This window comes from Macadamia integrifolia, chromosome 6, assembly GCF_013358625.1.
Source record: "Macadamia integrifolia cultivar HAES 741 chromosome 6, SCU_Mint_v3, whole genome shotgun sequence".
Lineage (NCBI taxonomy): Eukaryota > Viridiplantae > Streptophyta > Magnoliopsida > Proteales > Proteaceae > Macadamia > Macadamia integrifolia.
Window position 1 is genome coordinate 28,074,305 of NC_056562.1, and position 20,739 is coordinate 28,095,043.

At 39.4% G+C, this 20,739-nt stretch overlaps 1 protein-coding gene across 1 annotated transcript; it reads left to right on the plus strand.

The window, feature by feature from the left end:
* The first annotated feature begins 1,062 nt into the window (after positions 1-1,062).
* Positions 1,063-18,811, plus strand: LOC122081838 (FAM10 family protein At4g22670-like). Its single transcript, XM_042649186.1, has 11 exons — positions 1,063-1,291; positions 1,385-1,448; positions 1,538-1,714; positions 1,815-1,902; positions 1,982-2,062; positions 2,201-2,265; positions 2,867-3,007; positions 3,096-3,212; positions 3,301-3,528; positions 4,586-4,643; positions 18,531-18,811. The coding sequence occupies exons 1-11, from the start codon at positions 1,182-1,184 to the stop codon at positions 18,626-18,628; spliced, it is 1,227 nt and encodes a 408-aa protein (XP_042505120.1). The 5' UTR covers positions 1,063-1,181; the 3' UTR covers positions 18,629-18,811.
* The last annotated feature ends 1,928 nt before the right edge of the window (positions 18,812-20,739 follow it).

Here is a 20,739-nt window from a genome sequence, read left to right on the forward strand (position 1 = left end):
TAATTGCAAACGATTTAAAGGTCTAACTTGAGGCACAAACCATCACACCTCATGATGAATTAATATCAATCAAAATATTATATTGGGTTTGATGGACATACATATTCAACAATCTCCAACTTCTACATCAAAGCTATTATTCTATATCAAATGTTTTCAACATGTCTTCATTAGTTCATCTTTTGCCAATCTATTAATGAAGAAATCTAAGTGATTATTCCTAGAGTTATTGAACACAACAAACAAAAAATTATAGGGTAAATGTAGTTGACTATAAGTTTGGTCTAATATTGAAGACAATGAACAACTTATAGTCTATGACTAGTATATTGTCCAGTAAAAATACCCACTTGGTGAGTTGCACATAGGTTCATGGAAAAAAAAAACTGGTCAATGAAAACTTGGATTGACTTGGACTTGGTCTGAACATAAACCCAAACAAGTCTTCATAACTCCTAGTCAGGTTTCATGTTTTTTTTACTGGACTTGCTTGAGTCAAGACCTAGTTTTTCAATTTTATTGTGATTGTTGGTGAAATATGGTTGGATTGGACTGGTTTTTCAAAACCCAAGCCCAACCCGGAGTCCTCTTAGCTCAACGCAAGCTCAACTTGGTCTTGAGATTGTGTTGAGATATCTCAATTCAAGCACAATCCAGTCAAGCTTAGCTTAACCCAGCTCCACCCAATTGACCTTGATTAGGTTGGGCTGGACTGGCTCGGGTTGGCCCTAATTGATTCTAATTTTTGCCAAAGCTAGGCTAGCCCTGATAAACCCTAACTGCCCTGTTTTTCTTGCCATTTGAGTCCTTATATGCACTTAAAAAAAAGCATCAATATTAATCATTCTTAAAAATTAATCTTGAAGGTTAAAGCCCTAAACATAATTAACACAGTCTGGGCCAGGCTCAGCCCCTCAGGCATGAAAATCCTAGCGCAGGCCTTGTCTGGGCTCGGGTCCACCGGGCCAAATTTTACACCCATAGCTATGACGTCGAGTCTATCTGTTTGGACTCTAGAAGCTACTAGAAGTAGCGAAGGGTTCAAGCGGAGTTTCTCCGTGGCGTCAACTTCGATTTAAGGGAACGAAGAACGTTACGAAGTAAAAACCTTACCAACAAGCTTTTAGCAGCCGGTGCACATTCTCGTTTCTTCGTTTTCCTTAAGCTGAATCTACTACTCCATGGATGATGCGAAGGTGAAGCAGCTTAAGCTCTTCGTTGATCAATGCAAATCCAATCCTTCCATTCTCAACGATCCTTCACTCTCTTTCTTCAGAGACTACCTTGAGAGGTAAATCAATCAGAGCAAAACGATGTAAAATCCTTTTCCATTTACAGCTTCCTTTTCTCGTTTCGCTTACTTTTGGGAATGGTTTTGTTTCAGTCTCGGTTGTAAGCTTCCCCCCTCAGCTTACGAACCTGGCGAGTCACCTCGAACTCGAAGCTCGGTATTCTCTTACTTTCTTTCTTTATTGTTGCTAGGTTAAATTCGCATTTTTCTCAAAGATCTGCTAATTAATTTGTGAGCAAACTTTAGAAACCCCGATCAATGGAAGATAGTGATGAGGATGAGGACATGGCGGACCTCAAAGAAGAGGACTCTTCGCAGGGAGCTTCTAAACCCGCTGACGATGGATACGAGAGTGATATAATCGAGTCTGACCTTGAACTCGAAGGGGATACTGTAGAACCTGACGATGGTCCTCCACAGAAGGTCAGTTCATTTCGGAGTTAGTTTATTGCTTTTGCAAATACATTAGGTGTTTCATTATAGAGAGAGGTTCTAGCCATTGATAATTTTATCCCTCTTACAGATGGGTGACCCCTCTACTGAGGTTACGGATGAAAACCGTGATGCTTCTCAAGCGGCCAAGGCATTAGCAATGGACGCAATTCCTGAGGGTACGTGTTATTTATGCATTCTGCTGCTGCTGATGATGATGATAGGTTTTGTGGAATCTTATAGTTTTTGGTCAGTCAGGTAAACTCGAGGAAGCTATTGAACATCTCACTGAGGCGATTTTGCTAAACCCATCATCTGCCATAATGTATGCGACCAGAGGTAAGACCTGATTCGAGCTTTGATTTTATCAGTCAAGTTTATTCATTTATTTTTGTTTGGATCTTTAGTCGTGGTTATTTGTTTATATGTATCATGTAGTTTTTATTGATCCTGCCCTTCTTGTTGGTGTTTGTGCAGCAAGTGTCTTTATCAAAATGAAAAAACCTAATGCTGCAATTCGAGATGCCAATGCGGCTTTGGAGGTTATTTCTGATGGCATTAGTTTATTTGTAGCTTAACTCGTATCTCTCGATAAAGCTTGGGCTCGATTGATAATTCAAGTAAATGTGGTTGCTTGCATTATTATTTGTATCCTGTAGTGTTAATCTTGATGCTTGCACATTCACTTTCACATAACCTGTACATCCATGTGTTGCTCCTGGATCTTAATTCAAATGAATGAGAATATCTATCAAGTACAATGAAATGTTAATTTGGAGACTTGCATATTCTCATTTACATTCACATTCCGTTTATTTATATATTTATATATATATATATATATATATATATTTTTTTTTTTTCTTATTCAAATTTATGCACAGCACATGAATAGAAGCGTGTCTTCTAATTCAGTAAAATATAGATCATGCATGATGCAGACATTTCCTTTTAGGTTACTATGTCCATGTACCCGTATGAAGGATTTCAATTATTAAGTGCACGCAGTTTTGCATAGTTAATAGCTTGTTTCCTTCAACTGTGAGTTATTTCATCCTCAAAGGTTATTATTTGAGTTTCATGATCATATATTAGGATTTTGGACCATATATTTTATATAGTGATCTGTTACTGTCCTTCCAGATTAATCCCGATTCTGCAAAAGGATATAAGACTCGTGGCATTGCCAGAGCAATGCTTGGTCAGTGGGGAGAGTCTGCCAAGGATCTTCACTTAGCATCGAAGTTGGATTTCGATGAGGAGATTAGTACAGTACTCAAAAAGGTAGTCTTTCCTTTTCCATTGTCAGGTGCTGTGTGCCCACCCACTAGATTTTGTTGTTGCATCTGACTAGACATTGACTGGTGTACAGGTTGAACCCAATGCACACAAGATTGAAGAGCACCATAGAAAATATGAGCGTTTACGGAAAGAAAAGGAAGAGAAGAGGACGGAGCGTGAGAGGCAACGTCGTAAGGCTGAAGCACAGGTAATTGGCACTATGTTCCTTTCTGAAGAAAGTCATTCTCTTATAGCGACTTTATATGAGTGATTCATTGCTGTGGACTCTCTTGTAGGCTGCATACGAGAAGGCCAAAAGGGGAGAGCAGTCTTCTTCAAGTCGGAAGCCTGGAGGCTTCCCTGGAGGGATGCCGGGAGGCTTTCCAGGGGGGATGCCGGGAGGATTTCCAGGGGGGATGCCAGGAGGGATGCCAGGAGGCTTTCCAGGGGGGATGCCAGGAGGTTTCCCTGGAAGTATGCCTGGTGGGATGCCTGGAAACATTGATATGAGCAAAATTCTAAATGTAAGTGTCTCAAATTTTTATTTTTTATTTTTAATTTTTTTTAATTTATGCTGCTGATTTGTTATGCTAGAATAGAAATTGATGTGGTAAACAATAGTTCCAGATTAATAGCTAAAAAGGTCAGTTTCAGAGTATTCCTCAACATTCACGTGGTTTCGACTTTCAAGTTATATCAAGAGTCCAAAACATGTTATTACCGTGGAGTATGGACCATATATGATGCAACATACAACATCTATCGTGCATATGTTGACTGATCTGGGCCACGCCAAGCAAAAAATAACACAGGTCAAATCTAGCCCATCGTATGCAGCGTTGATGAGGGCCCAGGTCTGGCTTTATAAGGCTTATGCTATTTGGCTGTGCTGGGACCAGGTCAGCCAGACAAGCTAGGAGCAGGCTGACTGAAGATTGCTGCTGATGACTGACAGTGCTTTTGAAAGAGAAAGCAAAGTAAAGAAACCAATGACTTTTTGTCTGCTTGATCGAGTATCGGTTTCCATCTGCCAAATCCACCCTTGAAGCCAGTCATTAGTCGCTAAAGTTGATAACCACAAGCACTGGCTTAAGAAGTTAATCTCCTCCTGTTTTGCAAAGTTTGCCAGGTTAATCTCCTTGTTTCTAAGCTGTTTGTCAGGTTAGAAACAGCTTGCCATCTCAGATCCTCTGTATCACCCTAATGCCATATCAGCCGGTATCAAGCCTCTAAAAATGACAGTTGATAAGTCAAGTGGAGACCAAAGTTTGCCGATAAGTAGGCCCCAACAGTCACGTCAAGTTTCAGTCCAAATGGAGTTCCACATTCCTCAGGAATGAAGATCGAAAACTTTATTGAAAAAAGTAATTTTATAATGAAGTAACCAAAAAAAAAAAAAAAAAGAGGAATTTGAAAGACTAGAGCCTTTAATTTTGGCTATAAGGAGGGCGGATGTGGCCAAAAGGGAAGAGCAGCCTTCTTGTATCTGATTTTCTTCTGGAATTTATATTGTCATTCATTGAGGGGGATAGGTTTGATTGATAGTTTACTGTTGTACTTTTTGATCTTCTTTAACCACAGGATCCTGAATTAATGGCGGCTTTCAAAGATCCAGAAGTAATGGCTGCTCTTCAAGATGGTATTTTCTGTTGCTTTGATCTGATTAGTTTGCTTCCCTCAATTGCTTTATTGCTTTTTGGTACTCAATTATCCTACCTTTTGTCAGTGATATGCTAATTTTCTAGGTGCCAAATCTGCAGCAGGATTTTGAACCTTCTGTGATTGTCTGAATGAGTTCCTGTTGATGATATTATCTTTGATATTTTTTATTTTATTTTATTTTATTTATTTATTATTTTTTTTTTAATGGGGCAACTGAACAACTTTTGATCACATTGCCAATTTTTTTTCTTTTTTGGATTAAACGCATAGCAACAATTTAACCTCTTCAAGGCTCCTTAGGGTAAGATTGAGGCTTTGATTTACAAAGTTTAACTGTTAGGTCATAGGTTAGAAGAGCTATTGAACTGAGAAGTATAGATCCATCATCAATCCATCTCTATCCTCCAAAATCAAGTCCTAAGCTTTGTATCTAAGAGTTGCAATGATAGGGTGGTATGGCATAACAACTGAATCTCGTTCACATTGGTGTTTGCAACATATGATCATGCATTTTTTTTTTTTTTCACATATCGGAAGATGGCTATTTAAGGGGCACGCTTGTTCCAACGTATAGGAAGATGGCCATTTCCAGAAAAATAGTCGAGTAATGGAACTGGTACTTCCTATTCGGGTTTAAGGTAGACCTAGAAGAAGTTACTTGTGTTTTGAAATCATATGAGGAGTACATAAGCATGCACTGTAGTTTTGATTCTGCACCATTTGACAAGCACACGTATTTTTGTGGATCTGGCTTTTCTAGGTTCGCACCCCTAGAGAGGAATCTGTAGACCGGTGTTTTAGGCTACTTCTATTTGTTATCATGCCATGTCTTGGCTAAGTTGGTGACCGAACTGCATGACATGTTGCCTGTACACCCTCTACTGGGCTTAAGCTCAAAACATGTCCATCTTGGGGAGATTGTAATGGCTAATGAAAACAGGGGGAAAATTTCTTCAGAACTGGCCATGATTAAGTTTGGCAAAGAACATAGTTGTCATGGAGTCTAGGCAACCCAAGGCATTGGAGGGGGGTTTGGACGCAAGGCTACACCAACCAGGCGCCTAGGAGACCAAGGCAACTGGGCAACTAGGCTATGCCTTGACAGCTATGCAAATTGCAAAGGAAAACATGGCCTTCCACATGGTCCCCCCCCCTATTTGGTCTGAATAGCCACAGGAGGCTTCCACTGGTTTAATGGCTGAAAATATATCAAGGGAAAAATAAGAAATTTACTTCATGTTGAGCCATATGATTAAGATGGCCCATGATATTCGACATGTGAATAATCCAAGTGATGTGGTTGCATGTGCCTGGCTGGACCGGCATGACCCGATATGGAAACACAGAGCAAGGCTAACCAGACCTAAACCAAACTTTTGGTCCAATAAGGGTTGGTAGGAGATACGTTAAGGTTCTGTTTTAGTGTTTGTTTCTTATATAGGAGTCTTTTTTTCTTTTCCTATTTCCCCCAGGTTGTGGTGTGTGCTGTTCCTTCTTCTCTTTCTCTCACTCTTTGTAGTTGAAACTCTTCTCCAATCACTCTATTCCCAGGTTTGTCTTCCTCCCTATTAATCTTCTTCCCCCAAAACCCCCCCCCCCCCACCCAAAAAAAAAACTCTATTCCAGCGGTATTAACACATCACAAGGTTGATATTGCTCGCCCTCATCCCTTTCTTCCACAGATTTTGTGTAGGAGTTCCTCTCTATTGGGAGACCCTAACCCTAGGTCTTGGAGCTGTGAAACACTCCCTGCTGAGAGATTCCATGGGACCCAACTGTTACCAGTAATTGTATCACTATATTCAATATCAGGAATTTATTTTTTAATTTAGTACTTTCTTCTTGGGTTTTTATGGTTTGAATTTAATAAGTTGCGGTTTGCACATCTGTTCCTAAAAATCCTGGTTTGATTGGATGTTGGATGTGAGAGTTCTCCCGACCTTAAGGTAACTCTCCTCTGCTGTGCATAGCAGGTCGAGAGGTTGAAGAAAGGGACTTCTTTGGACTATGAAATAAAGACCTTATTGTCTATTATTTACAAGCTCTCCTTAAAAAAAACCTTGTATTTTCTTTATTCAGTCCTTCTGAATTCCTCAAATGGTCCTCCCTCAAAATAAATTACTGTTTTGCTCTTGCTCTTATTTACTCTTCTCAGTAGGCTTCTGAACTTTCATTTAATTAAAAAATTGCCACTATCCTTCTAATTGATTTATTCATTCTGGTGGCCCCGTAGGAACCCACATTTAGGGTTTTGGAACCTGTGGTTGCCTTACCAAGGGGTGCCCATCTATCCAACAGCCAGATTGACCAATCAACCCTCCACATGGCAGGAATAGGACCCATTAATTCCCTATTAGGTATTCCTTTTTAAAAGATGTTTTATTTTGTCTTGTTTCAACTTTGGCTTCTACTTCCTATTCTTAATCTCTTGTCATGTTGTACTGAACGTTTCTAGGGAACATTAAGAAACAAAGTTGAAGAGGATTCCATCCTGTATTATCTCTTTTCTTCCCTGATCTCATTCTTCCCATTTTAGTTTCCTATGCATTGCTCTTTCAATACTTTTGGGGTTATTGCCTTAATGTTCATCTTGTTTGCAGCACCCCTGCCAAGTACTTGCATCGTCTTGCTTATCCCTACTTTATGACAGAAGTTAAAGGAGATGGATTACCATTACAGCAAGGATATAGAATCAAAGTCAGTAGGCAGGATCGCAGGATTAGGGAAGGTTTCAGAATTCAAAATCAAGATCTCAGATCTTATTCAAGCCCTGGTTGAGTGTAGGTCCATAGCAGTAGTTTAAATCCCCAAAGTTGGAAGGTAATCCAACGGCTGGATAGGGATCCACAGGAACTGCATTTAAGTAGAAACTTTGATTTCTAGAAATTAGGAACTCCAAGAACTCTAGGTCAGTACACCTGATCAGGACCAAAACCTGGTTGATATACTCCCTTAGAACAGAACAGATCAACAAAGCTTCAGCTAGAAATGATCAGGACCAAAACCTGGTTGATATACTCCCTTAGAACAGAACAGATCAACAAAGCTTCAGCTAGAAATGATGGACAGATGCTTCTGATCAGGGAAAGTATAGGATTATTGAAATGCAGTAGATCAGTTTTAGATTGGGCCTGTTATGCCCTAATGATCAACAATGAGATGCTGTTAGATAGGGATGTCAATTATGAGCCCTCACCGGTAGGCCTGACCGAGCCCGACATGTTTATAAACGGGTGTTCACGGTGCAAGTAGCTAGCTCGTCGGGCGCCTGATTGAACCGACCAGCTATACGCCCGACTTGAATTGGCTCGTCGTAGCCCGACTGAGCCCGACACCCTTTATTAAAGAACAACCATAATCTCATATCATTTTTCTTCTTTATTGAAAACTTGTGTCACCTTCTTCTATGATGATTTTTTGTATAAAACTATAGTGATTTAATGTCTAAATAGAACATTTCTTGGCCTTTAACCCTCTTAAGAAAAGAATTATAGGGTATGCATGTTTAGAGCCTGTTTGATCATGTTTAGACTTAAATAGGTCTGTACTCTGTAACTAGGTTAAGGCATGTTTAAGGTAGTCTGATTATGGCTAGACATTGATTGGCCCGATTATAAATCGTACCATGCCCTCTAAAGCTAGGCCTGTTTATTTAAACGGGTGTTCACGGTGCAAGGTTTCCAAGTGGTCAAGCCCGGCTTGGCCTGATCTGTGAACACCCCTAGCGTCAGATAAACCACAGGAGCAGTAGCAATTAAATTAAAACAAACTGAATATACTTGCTTGAAATTGCTGAGATAGAGTATAGGAAATAAGATAGAAGAAAAGGATGCATGACCTGAGCTTCCCACTTGAGCCTTGACCAACATCTAACCAGTCAGCCTGACAGGATGATGTTGATGATATGGTGATGACAATGTGAAGGTCATGGTACATGGTCACATGGGTTGATGATGATGATGAAGTGCTCATGATGGTATTGGCGAATGCATGTTGATGGTGCAAATATGTAGATGCACATGTATGATTGTAATCATAATTATAAAGTATTCATGTATGGTGCTTGGTATGGTATGGTGATGATCATGTATGCATGGTTGTCAATGCATGTATGAGATGCTAGTGAGGTGTATGAGTGATTGGGGTGCACGACACATGGCATTAGGGGTGTCAACTAGTCGGGCCGTGCGGGTCTCGGTTGAGCCTAGTTGGGCTCTACCACTTGGAAACCTTGCATCGTGAACACCGTTTAAGTAAACGGGCCTAACTTTGGGGGGGCATGGTAAGGTTTATAATCGGGCAGTTCGGTGTCAGACTTTAATCGGGCTTCCTTAATCGGGTTACGGACCTATTTAGGTCTAAAAGGGCTCAAACATGCTCTAAATGTGCCTATCCTATAAGTCTTTCCCTAAGTGGGTTGAAGGCCCAGAAATGTTTCATTTGAACATTAAATCACGATAGTTTTATATATAAAAAATCATCATATTAGAAGTTGATGCAAATTTTTAGTAAATAAGAGAATGATATGAGATTATGGTTCTTTAATAAAGGGAGTCGGGCTATAATGAGTCGGGCATATGGTCAATCAGTTCGGTCAGGCACTCGACGAGCTAGTTACTTGCACCATGAACACCCGTTTATAAACGTGTCAGGCTCAAGCCCGACGCGTTTGTTAATCAGCCCAATCTAGGTCGGGCCATAAACGTGTTGAACTCGGTTGGGCCTACCAGTGCGGGTTCAGAATTGACACCTCTACATGGCATAGATGGGCACATGGCCTTGGATGTGAAGAAGAATGGCATGGCATGAATCTTGGTCACAAGCAACATAAATGGGGGTTATGGCGTGGCATGGTGTTCATCAAAATAGCCTTCGATGGCAAGGGCTCATGGACATGGTCTTGGCATCATATCAATATACAAGGCGATAGCCAATGGCCATGGAAGCCATTGAGTTCAGCTGCAGCTCATGGGGTTTTTAGCCAAATGAGAACTAGTGTGTGCCTGGTGTAGGTATTATGGACCTTCACTCTCCTCTATCAATGATGCTTCATCCCGACACAAGGATGGAAAAGGAATAAGTATCGGATCACGATAAGTGTAGCGTGGTCATACGCTAGGGTTCAACCCTAAGATGATGGATAGGTACCTCGGTCCTCAAATGCCCAGAGGGGGATACACTATGAATAAATGGCAGTTGCTACCTAGAAAAGGTCTAGGACCCATGAATGTCTCCCCAAATAAAGGGGGAGAGACTAATGATTCAACGGATGAGGTTGGTTTGTACTAGGATTCTGGGCAAGTGTCAAATGACAGATTGGTTCGCTCAGTTGGGCCTCCTTGTGCGTGCTAAGAATTTATGTAGTCATCATCCCATTAGTAAAACAAGCTTTCAGTACAAAAATCTATGAGTGACAAGTCCTGAAATGAAGGTTGTCCAAGACACGACATCTCTTTCATTCATTTCATCAATCAACTGCCATGCCTAGGCTGTTGAGCCAAAAACCAAGTACAAATGGAGAAGGGCAGGTGGAAGTGGAGAAAGGAGGTTTCAGATTTAGTTATAGAGAAGAGGATGGTTCCGGTTGCTGTAGGTTTAGGTGTTCAGCAACAAGGGAAAGAAAAGAAGGAGAAGATGGGAAAAAGAAGGGAAAAGAAAGAGGTGGGTTGGATTTCAGATCGGGAGGAGGAGGAGGAGGAGGTGGAGAAGAAGGGGCGTGGTTTCAGCAAAAAGGAAAGGAAGAGGAAAAGAAAGAAGATGGGAAAGGAAAAGAAAGCGGTTCGTGGGCTGGAGAAGAAAGAGGGAAGGAAAATGGTGGGTTGCAGGTTTGTCGGAATAGAGGTGAAGGTGGGCGCTGGATTCGGGTTTAAAGTGAAGAAAGGAGAGGATGAAGGAAAAGGAGGGAGTTGGTTTAATCCATGAAAAATTAAAAAAAAAAAGGCTGTAGGGTTTGGAGAAGAAAGGGTACGACGGCTGGGTGTTTCTACCATGGGAAAGAAAAGGAAGAGAAGAAAATGGGAGTTAGATTAGGGTTTGGAAATCCCAACTTAAAGGTTTGGATTAGAGAGAAAAACTCAATAATAAAAAAACTATGTTAAACCAAAGATTAATCTAATCAAAGGTAATTAATCAAATTACAAAACACAAATGAACCAATTAAAACTAAAACAAAAGATTAAACTAAATTGGACTTAATCAAACCAAAACGAACCTATTAATTTAAATTGAACCTAAACCAAATTAAATTGAATCTACCAATTTAAACCAAACCAAATAGATTAACTAAAAAGCCTAGACTAAAAAATAAAATAAAATGAAAATAATCTAGCATACAATTTAATTAGGTAGTTAGTTTACTATTTACATAATTAAAGCTAAGGAGAAAAAATTACCTATATGCCGGCGTTAATCAAGAAACAAGTGGGGATAACCCTTGTGCTTCAAGCCTTAAATGAAACTGAATTAGACAAGATCTCCCGGTTTAAATAAGGATTATACACTAAAATATTTGTACTTTGAGGGATTTTTTGTTTAGGGAGAGGGAATTAGCCAAAACCTTAATAGGGCCATTCCTTCTCCAAAATTTTCTCCTCCTTTTGGAAGAGAGGATGGACTATATTTATAGCCTTGAGATGTGAGACAATACTCTTGTTTTCAATGTGGGACGAAAAAATTAGATAGGATTATCTAACAAGGTTTGCTTTTAGACAAGGGATGTTGGGTGTCACATCACACTCTTAGGTCATTGGAAATGGAATATAATCCCGAATTTTGGGGTTAATATTTGAAGGTCATATATTTCAAACCGTTAGTCGGAATTTGACGTGTAATATGTCATTAGAAAGTTCGTGCCGAGCACTATCCAATAATATGAGACACGAATGCGGTCTCGATTAAGAATCTTAGCAAAAATACGCATAAAGTAAGGACCCAGATCATGTAGTAAAAGGGGGTTTTGGGGGTCGATTCGCATCGTTCTCGCACCAAAGCGTAGTGTCCAGCTCAAGGAAACAAAAACACTAATCCACAACATCAAAGTCCATTTTTCAAAACATTTTCCATTATTAGTTCATAGGGGCAAAATGGTCATTTTACCCTAAGTTCAAAATTTGTCTAAGTACATAACATTCATTGTGTAATTCTTTTTATTGTCATCATTGCCGGGGATGACAAAATTAGGTGTCTGTAGATTGGCCCTCTTTGACCGAGACCTGTGTAACGATCGAAGGATGCACATAGAGGTGAAAGTAAATGCAGTCAATTGTCACCGATATGGAGGAATGAGCGGACTATGGCTTCAAGTATGGAGTGAACTTACCTGGGTGATGTTGAAAATTTGAGTTTCTAGCCATGTGACTGTCAACATGAGAATTACAGCAATGAGGTCATGATTATCCGTCTTGGCAGTCGTGTACGACTATAAACCTTGAGATTCTCGGAAGGGTTGTGCTAATAATCCGCCATGGCAATCGTGTACAACTATGAACCTTGGGATTCTTTGCGGTTTAATGCTGTTAGTCCGTATTGGCAGTTGTGAAAGATTGAACCTTGGGTTGGTGCTTATTGTCTGTATTAGCATTCGTGCAGGACTACGAACCTTGGGATTCTTTGCAATTTGGTGTTGATAGTCCCTATTGGGGGAGACATTCATGGGTCCTAGACTATTTTGAGGTGGTGACTCCCATTTATTCATGTTGTGTATCCCCATCTTGGCATTTGAGGATTGGGGTACATATCCATCATCTTAGGGTCGAACCCTAGCATATGACCACGCTACACTTTTGTGATCTGATACTTTTTCTTTTTCCATCCCCGCGTCGGGACGGAGCGGAATTGTTAGAGGAGAGTAAATGTCCATGGTACCTACAATTTGTAGACAAATAATTGTCACCCCCCCGACGATGATGACAATAAGGAATTACACATTAAATGTTATGTACTTGGAGAAATTTTGAACTTAGGGTAAAATGATCATTTTGTCCCTATGAACTAATAATGAAAAATGATTTTAAAAATGGATTTTGATGTTGTGGATTAGTATTGTTTGTTCCCTCGAGCTGAATACTATGCTTTGGTGCGAGAACAATACGAATCGGCCCCTAATTCCCCCTTTTACTACATGATTTGGGTCAATGCTTTACGTGTATTTTCGCCAGGGTTCCTAGCCGCAGATCGCATTCGCGTCTCACAGCATTAAATAGTGCTCGGCACGAGGTTTCCAACGATATATTACATGTCAAATTTTGACTGACGGTTTGAAAGATATGACCTTAAGAAGTTTACCGCAAAATTCGGGATTAGATTCAATTTCCAATGACTTAAGAGTACCATGTGGCACCCAGTTTCCCTTGTCTAAAAGCAAACCTTGTTGGACAATTCTCTCTAGTTTTTTAGTCCCATATTAGAAACAAGAGAGCATAGTTGTCACGGCGCCAAGGCAAACCAAGGCGGTGGAGAGTTGTCTAAGCGCTTAGGCGAGAAGGCGCCCGCCTTAAGGCGAACTAAGCGAACAAGTGTTATTTTTTATTTTTCCTATTTTCTAACATTATTTAGTAAGTTATATATACCTTGTATCATAAAAAATCAAGATTAAGCCACATCAAGTCATTAAAAATCAACATTTAACCACATCAAATCATAAAAAATTAACATTAAGTCATATTAAGTTATAAAAAATCAACATTTAGAGAAATGCTCTTATTCTATAATAAGTTTGACTGGTCAAATGATTTTATTTTTACATGAGACTTTTTTATTAGTTATAATATAAAACCAGCTTTCTAACAAGTCTAAGATTACTTAAATCTGAGTTGCAATGACAAAGTAATGCTTCAGTCAAACTTATTTTTAAGTGCGCGAATACTGTTAAAATCGCCTGAATGAAAATAATTTTATGAATATCAAAACAAAATTTTTTTTTACCGGACTTTTGGTTTTTAGCAATGTTTTAACATGATAGAATTTATAAAATTTTCATAATTGAGAAAAACCCTAGTATTTAAAAGTTGAAAATCGTCCCTATAACCAAAATCCAGTTTTTGTTCTTGGACTGGGTGGTTGACTTTTTATCCTCTTGGAATTTGATTTTTAAACTATTTTTATTGGATTCAAATAGGGGGTATTTGTTTATTTATGAATAATATCTTAAGTAAATGAAAAAACATTTACTTGAATGATATTTGGCATAAATAAGTGCCGAAACACAAGGTGACATGCAGTGCAACAAGGTGGCTGTCGCCTAGGCGACGCCTTGACAACTATGCAAGAGAGTATTGTCTCAAAGCCCAAGGCTATAAATATAGTCAATCTCCTCTTCCAAAAGGAGGAGAAAATTTTGAAGGATGAATAACCACATTAAGGTTTTTGCTAATTCCTTTTCCCTAAACAAAAAATCCCTCAAAGTACAAATATTTTAGTGTATAATCCTTCCTTTAGCCAGGAGATCTTATCTGGTTCGGTTTGATTTGAGGCTTGAAACACAAAGGTTATCTCCCCTTGTTTCTTGATTAAAGGCGGGACTTAGGTAATTTTTTCTCCTTAGTTTTAATTATGTAAATAGTAGACTAACTACCTAATTAAATTATATGCTAGATTAATATATATATATATATATTTTTTTTTTTGGTCTAGGCTTATTATTAGTTAATATATTTGGTTTGGTTTAAATTAGTAGATTCAATTTAATTTGGTTTGATTTAAATTAATAGGTTCATTTTGGTTTGATTAAGTGCATTTTAGTTTAATCTTTTTTTTTTTTTTTTTTAGTTTTAATTGGTTCATTTGTGTTTTGTAATTTGATTCATTACCTTTAATTAGATTAATCTTTGGTTTAACATAGTTTTTTTATTATTCATTTTTTCTCTCTAATCTAGACCTTTAGATTAGGATTTCCAAACCCTATTCTAACTCCCATTCCCTTCTCTTCCTCTTCTTTCCCATGGCTGAAACACCCAGCTGGCGTACCTTTTCTTCTCCAAACCCTGCAGCTGTTTCTTTTTTTTTTCATGGCTGAAACCATCTCCCTCCTTTTCCTTCATCCTCTCCTTTCTTCACTTTAAACCCAAATCCAGCGCCCACCTTCACCTCCATTCCGTCAAACCTGCAACCCACCATTTTCCTTCCCTCTTTCTTCTCCAGCCCACGATCCGCTTTCTTTTCCTTTCCCATCTCCTTTCTTCTTTTTCTCTTCCTTTCCCTTTTTTTGAAACCACGTCCCTTCTTCTTCTTCTTCTTCTCCTACCAATCTGAAACCCTATCAGCCATTTATTTATTTATTTATTTTTTAATGGCTGAAACTACCTCTCTCCTTTTCCTTCATCCTCTCCTTTCTTCTCTTTAAACCCGAATCCAGCGCCAACCTTGTCAAATTCTGGAATTGTATTGGCTAGTGCTTGAAGAGTGTTGTATGCCTAGCTACATGATGTAGTGTGTGAGGGGTTTACATTTTGGTATTACAATTTATTGCAAGGGAACTAAAAGTGGGTGCTCGCAAGGTGTTTGGAAATTTGTCAAAGTGAGAAGTGGGAGTGCATTTTGTGAAGCATCCCAAGGTTGAGAACCCCAAGTCTTGGTGGAGATTAGGTGTAGGTGATTGTGGAGTGTGTTGATGTGGGGAGCATACTTGTGATGACAACTACGAATCTCAGGCAATCAAGTGGTGGTAGGATTACACTCTGAAATTAATCCAACTCTTTTGTCAAGTTCCCATTTAGAGAATATATTGACTATAGGCTAGGTGTTTGATGATATACCTTAGTCAATGCATGTGTTGTAATTTGGGGGAATTTTGGACTTGTGCATATAACTTTGGGCATTGTTATAAGCCAATTAATTGATATTATTGTTGCAGGTGTTCCAATGGGGATTGGACGCCAAAGGAGTTGTAGCTCCTTAACTTTATTGATAGTATATAACACCCTCACAGTTGCACCTGTGACTAGTAGGGGTGGTTGTCCTTGTCATTGTATTATAAAGGATTGAAGCAGGTATATCTTGGACTGTAGATGCAATCAATTTGAGTTGTGTATTGAGCTTAATACGACGCATAGTGAGGGCATAGCTCCGTGTACGTAGGCATTTTGCCGAACCACATAAATCTTGTGTGTGGATTGCGTATTGGATTGGACGTGTTTGTGTGTTTTTGCAGAGTGGGTGTGTATCTCTTGGTAGGCCCAACCACTTTTGGCTGAAGGCGAGAGTGCATACAAATTGTAAGGGGTAAAATTGGGATCGCGTCAGCTAGTTTGCTAGTGCCCAGTGGTGTATTGCAAGTCTACCATCCAAGCTAGTGCCAAGACAGTGCCAATAATATATTGTGTGAGCAATAGGACTGCTAGGGTTGTGTATAACAATTGGGATTAGTAGTGCAAGTGTAATGCCCTGGCCCTATTAACCTTTGGCACAATATTGTCCTCTTTGGTCTATGAACCTCGAGGCTTTAAAACGCGTCGTGTCATGTTAAGGAGACTAGAGGTTATTAACGGGCCCAACAACTTCTCCTAGGCGATGTGGGACTAAAGTTTGCACATCCTCATTGATCGCTCAAACCCCCTAGACCCTAGTACTTGCTGTGCTCTTGGTGGGGACACTTCACCGATCTCCCAGGTGGTCTGGTACTTGTTGTCTTCTTGGGTGTTACAATCTTCCCCCCTTTCGGCATAGCATCCTCGCTGTGGCCTCACACACTGTCGAGGTCTGCTCTGAAACCGTTTGTAACACTGTGGCCCCATTAATGCTTGTAAGCAGTGGTGGTATTGAAATTGTGAATGCTAGTTTAATAAACTAAATTATATTTATTACTTTGTCGAGCATTTCTCGGAAGGGTACACTTGCATGGAATTTAACCAATTGAGATATCCGGAAACAACCTTTTCAGATAAAGAAAAAAATCACAATGAAAGTTGAAATGGAACTCAAGTTGAAGGGTTCTGCACTGACAAAACTCTCTTAAGAGAAAAATCACAAAGAAAGTTTAAATAGAACTCAAGTTGAAAGGTTCTGCACTAACTAAACTCTCCTATCTAAACCGACTCTTAAAAGATGATAAAATAGAACTCTAAGAAGAAAAAATCTAGAATTCTTAACTACTAGTGCACCCATCTATTGGTTTGCTTATTGAACCAAATCAGTTGGGTTGAACTAGAACAGAAAACTGGTTCAATGCTGAACACCAGCCGAGTTAAGACCGAGTAAACTCAGTGACAAGGCTGAGTTACTGAGTCAAACTCTTCCTCCTCCTTTGGTACTTTTTAGAGTACCTTTGATGGAGGGCCTATAGGGGAAGGGAAGAAATCTCTGAGATGCTCAGAGTTGCAGGGGAGAGGGAGAGAAGTCGCACAAAAAGTGGGGGAAGAAGAATCACACACAACCCTCAGGCTCCCAAGCATTCAAACTCAATTCATCATTCAATCTCCCTCTTTCTCAATCAATTACAAGCATATATATGGGAAAATAAAAGACTCTGACATGGAAACAAATCCTAAAAGGAAACTAGGAAACCAACTCTAGTATAACCTACGTATGCGACTTCCCAAAAATAAATAGAATAAAATAAACTAAAGATATTATTCTCCTAAATAAAATCAACTACTAAAATCATACTAGATCAAATAATCAAATATGGATCCGGTTCATCTAGGTCTGGATATCCATATGGGTATGAGTTGCTCGACTAGTGCGTATCTGCATCAGCCTTCCTTGTTCTGTATTAGAAATGTACGTACCTGGCTTGTCTTTTTGCTTGCTCACTGCAAGAAGCCTGAGCTCTTAATAATTAGAGAACAAGAAAAATCAGATTCTAGATTAAATAGTGTTGGCTTTAGTGGAAGTTGATGGAGTGTAACTCGTATCATGTGTTTACTATATCTATCTCGCCCCAAAAGGTATTCGTTGGAAACTATGCGATCAAATTTTCTTCCAGGTTTATGTGCCTTCCATAAGGTTAAGTTTGTGAGACTGCTATTAGACCAGCCATCTAAGGAGCATAATTTAGGCAGTCAAGGAACTGGAAATGCATAAAATGGGCATAGGCGAGCTGAGTACCTTGACAGTGGCGAGACTTGTAAGGATATAATTTGGATTGATGAGTCAGCACTAAATGGTGACAAGATGAGGGAAAGTTGATTGAGATGTTTCTGTTACATGTGATGAAGGCCTATAAATGCACCAGAGAGTAGAATGGGGCAAATTAATAAGTCTTCAATGTACTTGGGTTGATCCAATGTGTCCTTCCAGTGGAGACCATGGTCTGCTTACTCCGTGGCTGATGACTTTGGCCCGATGTTGTTAGGCTGCACAATGTGGTTGAGATAGCTACCCTTAACTTCTCTTCAATAAACTTTGTTATTGTAATAAACTCCTCACCATTTGGGAATGCTGATTTCTGCCAACTTGGGCTGGGTAGAATTTGAGGGAAATTTGTGAGATTTGGCTCAGTTTGAGTATTTCAGATTTAGATGGAGCATAGACTTGCCTTAGGTGTATGTGTGGGTATGATGGTATGACAATGACAGTGGTGAAGATGATGATATTATTTAAAAAAGGACGATTATGGTGATTTTTTTCCCCGGGGGTGCTACGCAAGAAGGAACTATTTCTCATTGCTTTTCCAAGCCATTTAACTAATTGCATTTCTTTTTTAATGCTTCTGGAACGAAGAAAGGACTTGTTTATTTTGGTAGTCATCAAGGGATTTTATGTATCCTCTTCAGTATAATTCATTTAGACTTCTTGACTGTATTCCAACCCAATATAATTGCAGTTCATGTTTTTCCTGTGTTGTGTTTTCTTGTTGAATTCCTTCTTAGGGGTATTGCTACGTTAGCTACATTCTCCTTACATTTCTCTCTTATGTTGGACTATGCAGTGATGAAGAACCCTGCTAATTTTGCAAAGCATCAGTCAAACCCTAAGGTGGCTCCTGTCATAGCAAAGATGATGGGCAAATTCGGTGGACCTAAGTAAACAATGTTGTAAGAATGAGGTTTCCATCCATAGTTACATGAAGCTTTGTCATTTTACATGGTTTAGCTACATTAGGAAAAGATGGCGAGGCTCATGCTATGACTTTGCATTTGCATTTCTTATTTATTTCTTTTTGTTTACATTGAGTTAGACCCTCATAGTTGAATCACATCACTATTTTTACTCCCTTGTCTCAAAATGTGATGCTATCACCCAGGCAGGGGCGCGGTTGTTCTTTTCATGCTCCTGTGTAGCGCAGGGCCTCTCACGGACAGAAAACTGTCAAAAAAAATAAGGCCGCCAGTCAATGGGCTTCGCCTTTTGGGTTTGAGAGCTCAGAAGTGGGCCTGTTTGAATAGAAACATGATCATTTCTTGTGAACTGAATCAGTCTTGGGCCCTGAATGACAGATACCCCAAAATTCACTATTTAGGCTCGGACATTGGCTTGGGCAAAATAAGGGGTTTTTGACATATCATATGCTTTTGACATCTAATTTCAAAGCTGTGAAACAACATTTGCCTTTTTTTTATGGGATGGATAAGAAAATTTTCCTGATCTATGACTGTATTATCTAAAATTTTCCGAGTGGGTGTGAAGTGGGAGAGATATAGATTTCTCCAAGAAGGTTTTGAATGAGGTGACTTTTTCATCTTGAATAAATAATAAGAATGAGATGTGTTAAGATTTTATCAGCCTGTTAAATTTTTTGGAAGACGTAATTGCATTGGGAGTTTAACCACCAGAATATTGAACCATGAATGAAGAAAGGCGCGAGATAAAAGTATATTGTCTAGTGATGGTGCAGTGCCTTCTAGGAACAAAAGCTCTATTATAAAGGGGTCCAGAATGGGTTTTAGACGCCTAGCAAGAAGTTTTGCAATGATCTTATGAGATGCATTATACGAGTTGATAAAACGAATTTCCTGGACATGCCAAACATCACTCTTATTAGGATCACAACTAACAGCGGGATTTGAGAAGTGAAAATCGAGGACAAAGTGAACAATATCACTCCCCGCCACAGCCTCTTTCAAATTATTTTTTGGGTAAAAGGCAGGCCTGGAAGCCATCTACCCCAGGCTGACTGGGGAAGTTCTTTACTATAGAGGCCGGACAGGAACCAGTGATAGCAAGAGAGAGAGCCCCAATTCTCTAGCGGATCCAAAAAAGTGGGAATAATCGGACAATGTCTAGCCAATCTAGCCACTTTGAATCCGAATCACCGATTATGTGCCCGATTCCTCTTACTTGAACCTTGCATAGAAGGTTTTAGGAATCAGTATTGTCATACAAATTTTGGGGCAAAAGTAAGAAAAATGTATTGAAATCTTGAGGGAAAATTTGTATGATCCGGCCTGATATGGCTGATACATATTGGTATCGGTATTACTAGTGACCGATACTGATACCCCTGCGGTGAAAATCCCATCGATGCTATTACCCCCCTACATTGAACTTGCATGAGATATGAAGCTTTAACATTTGTACAAAAAAAAAAAAAAAAACCCCTCTAATTTGAGCCTGATTTGGTGTGATTTCTATTTCAATTTCTTAGGGCGATTTTTACTTTTGTAATTATTTGGTTTGATTTTTGCAACTTATTTCGGTGAAATAGAAAATTTGAAATAGCTTTCACTCTTACTCGTTAATGAGCACACGGTTAATTTGATGGGTAAACCAGTAATTTTATGTTAATACATGGGATAGGTGTGCCTGTGTGCAACCGGGGTTTGCCCGTTGGGCCTGAACTGTACTGGGCAAGTTCAAGGGGTTTCCCTTTAGTGTAAAAAAAAAAAAAAAAAAAAAAAAAAGGTAATTACATGTTAAAAATAACATACCACCCTTTTCCCAATGGTCACCATCAACATGCCCCGTCACCTTGCCACCACAACCACCACCTCGTTTCTGGCCTCGCCACCACCACCATCCCCTTCTCAGCCCGCCCCCGCCCTCCCTCTCGCTCTCGCTCTCGCTCTCGCTCTCGCTATTGTTACCACCACCACCACCTCCATCTCTCAAAGAAATATAGAGATTTTATTCCTAGAAATTGAACCATCAAATGGAATTTCTATTATTGAAATATTACAAATGCAATCAAAACAATTTCA

Bases quoted from the DNA above. Each gene is read 5' to 3' on its own strand.
- LOC122081838 (XM_042649186.1), top strand. From the start codon at position 1,182: ATGGATGATGCGAAGGTGAAGCAGCTTAAGCTCTTCGTTGATCAATGC. The intron at 1,903-1,981 runs GTACGTGTTATT...TTGGTCAGTCAG, and splicing joins AATGGACGCAATTCCTGAGG to GTAAACTCGAGGAAGCTATT. The intron at 3,529-4,585 runs GTAAGTGTCTCA...CTTTAACCACAG, and splicing joins ATATGAGCAAAATTCTAAAT to GATCCTGAATTAATGGCGGC.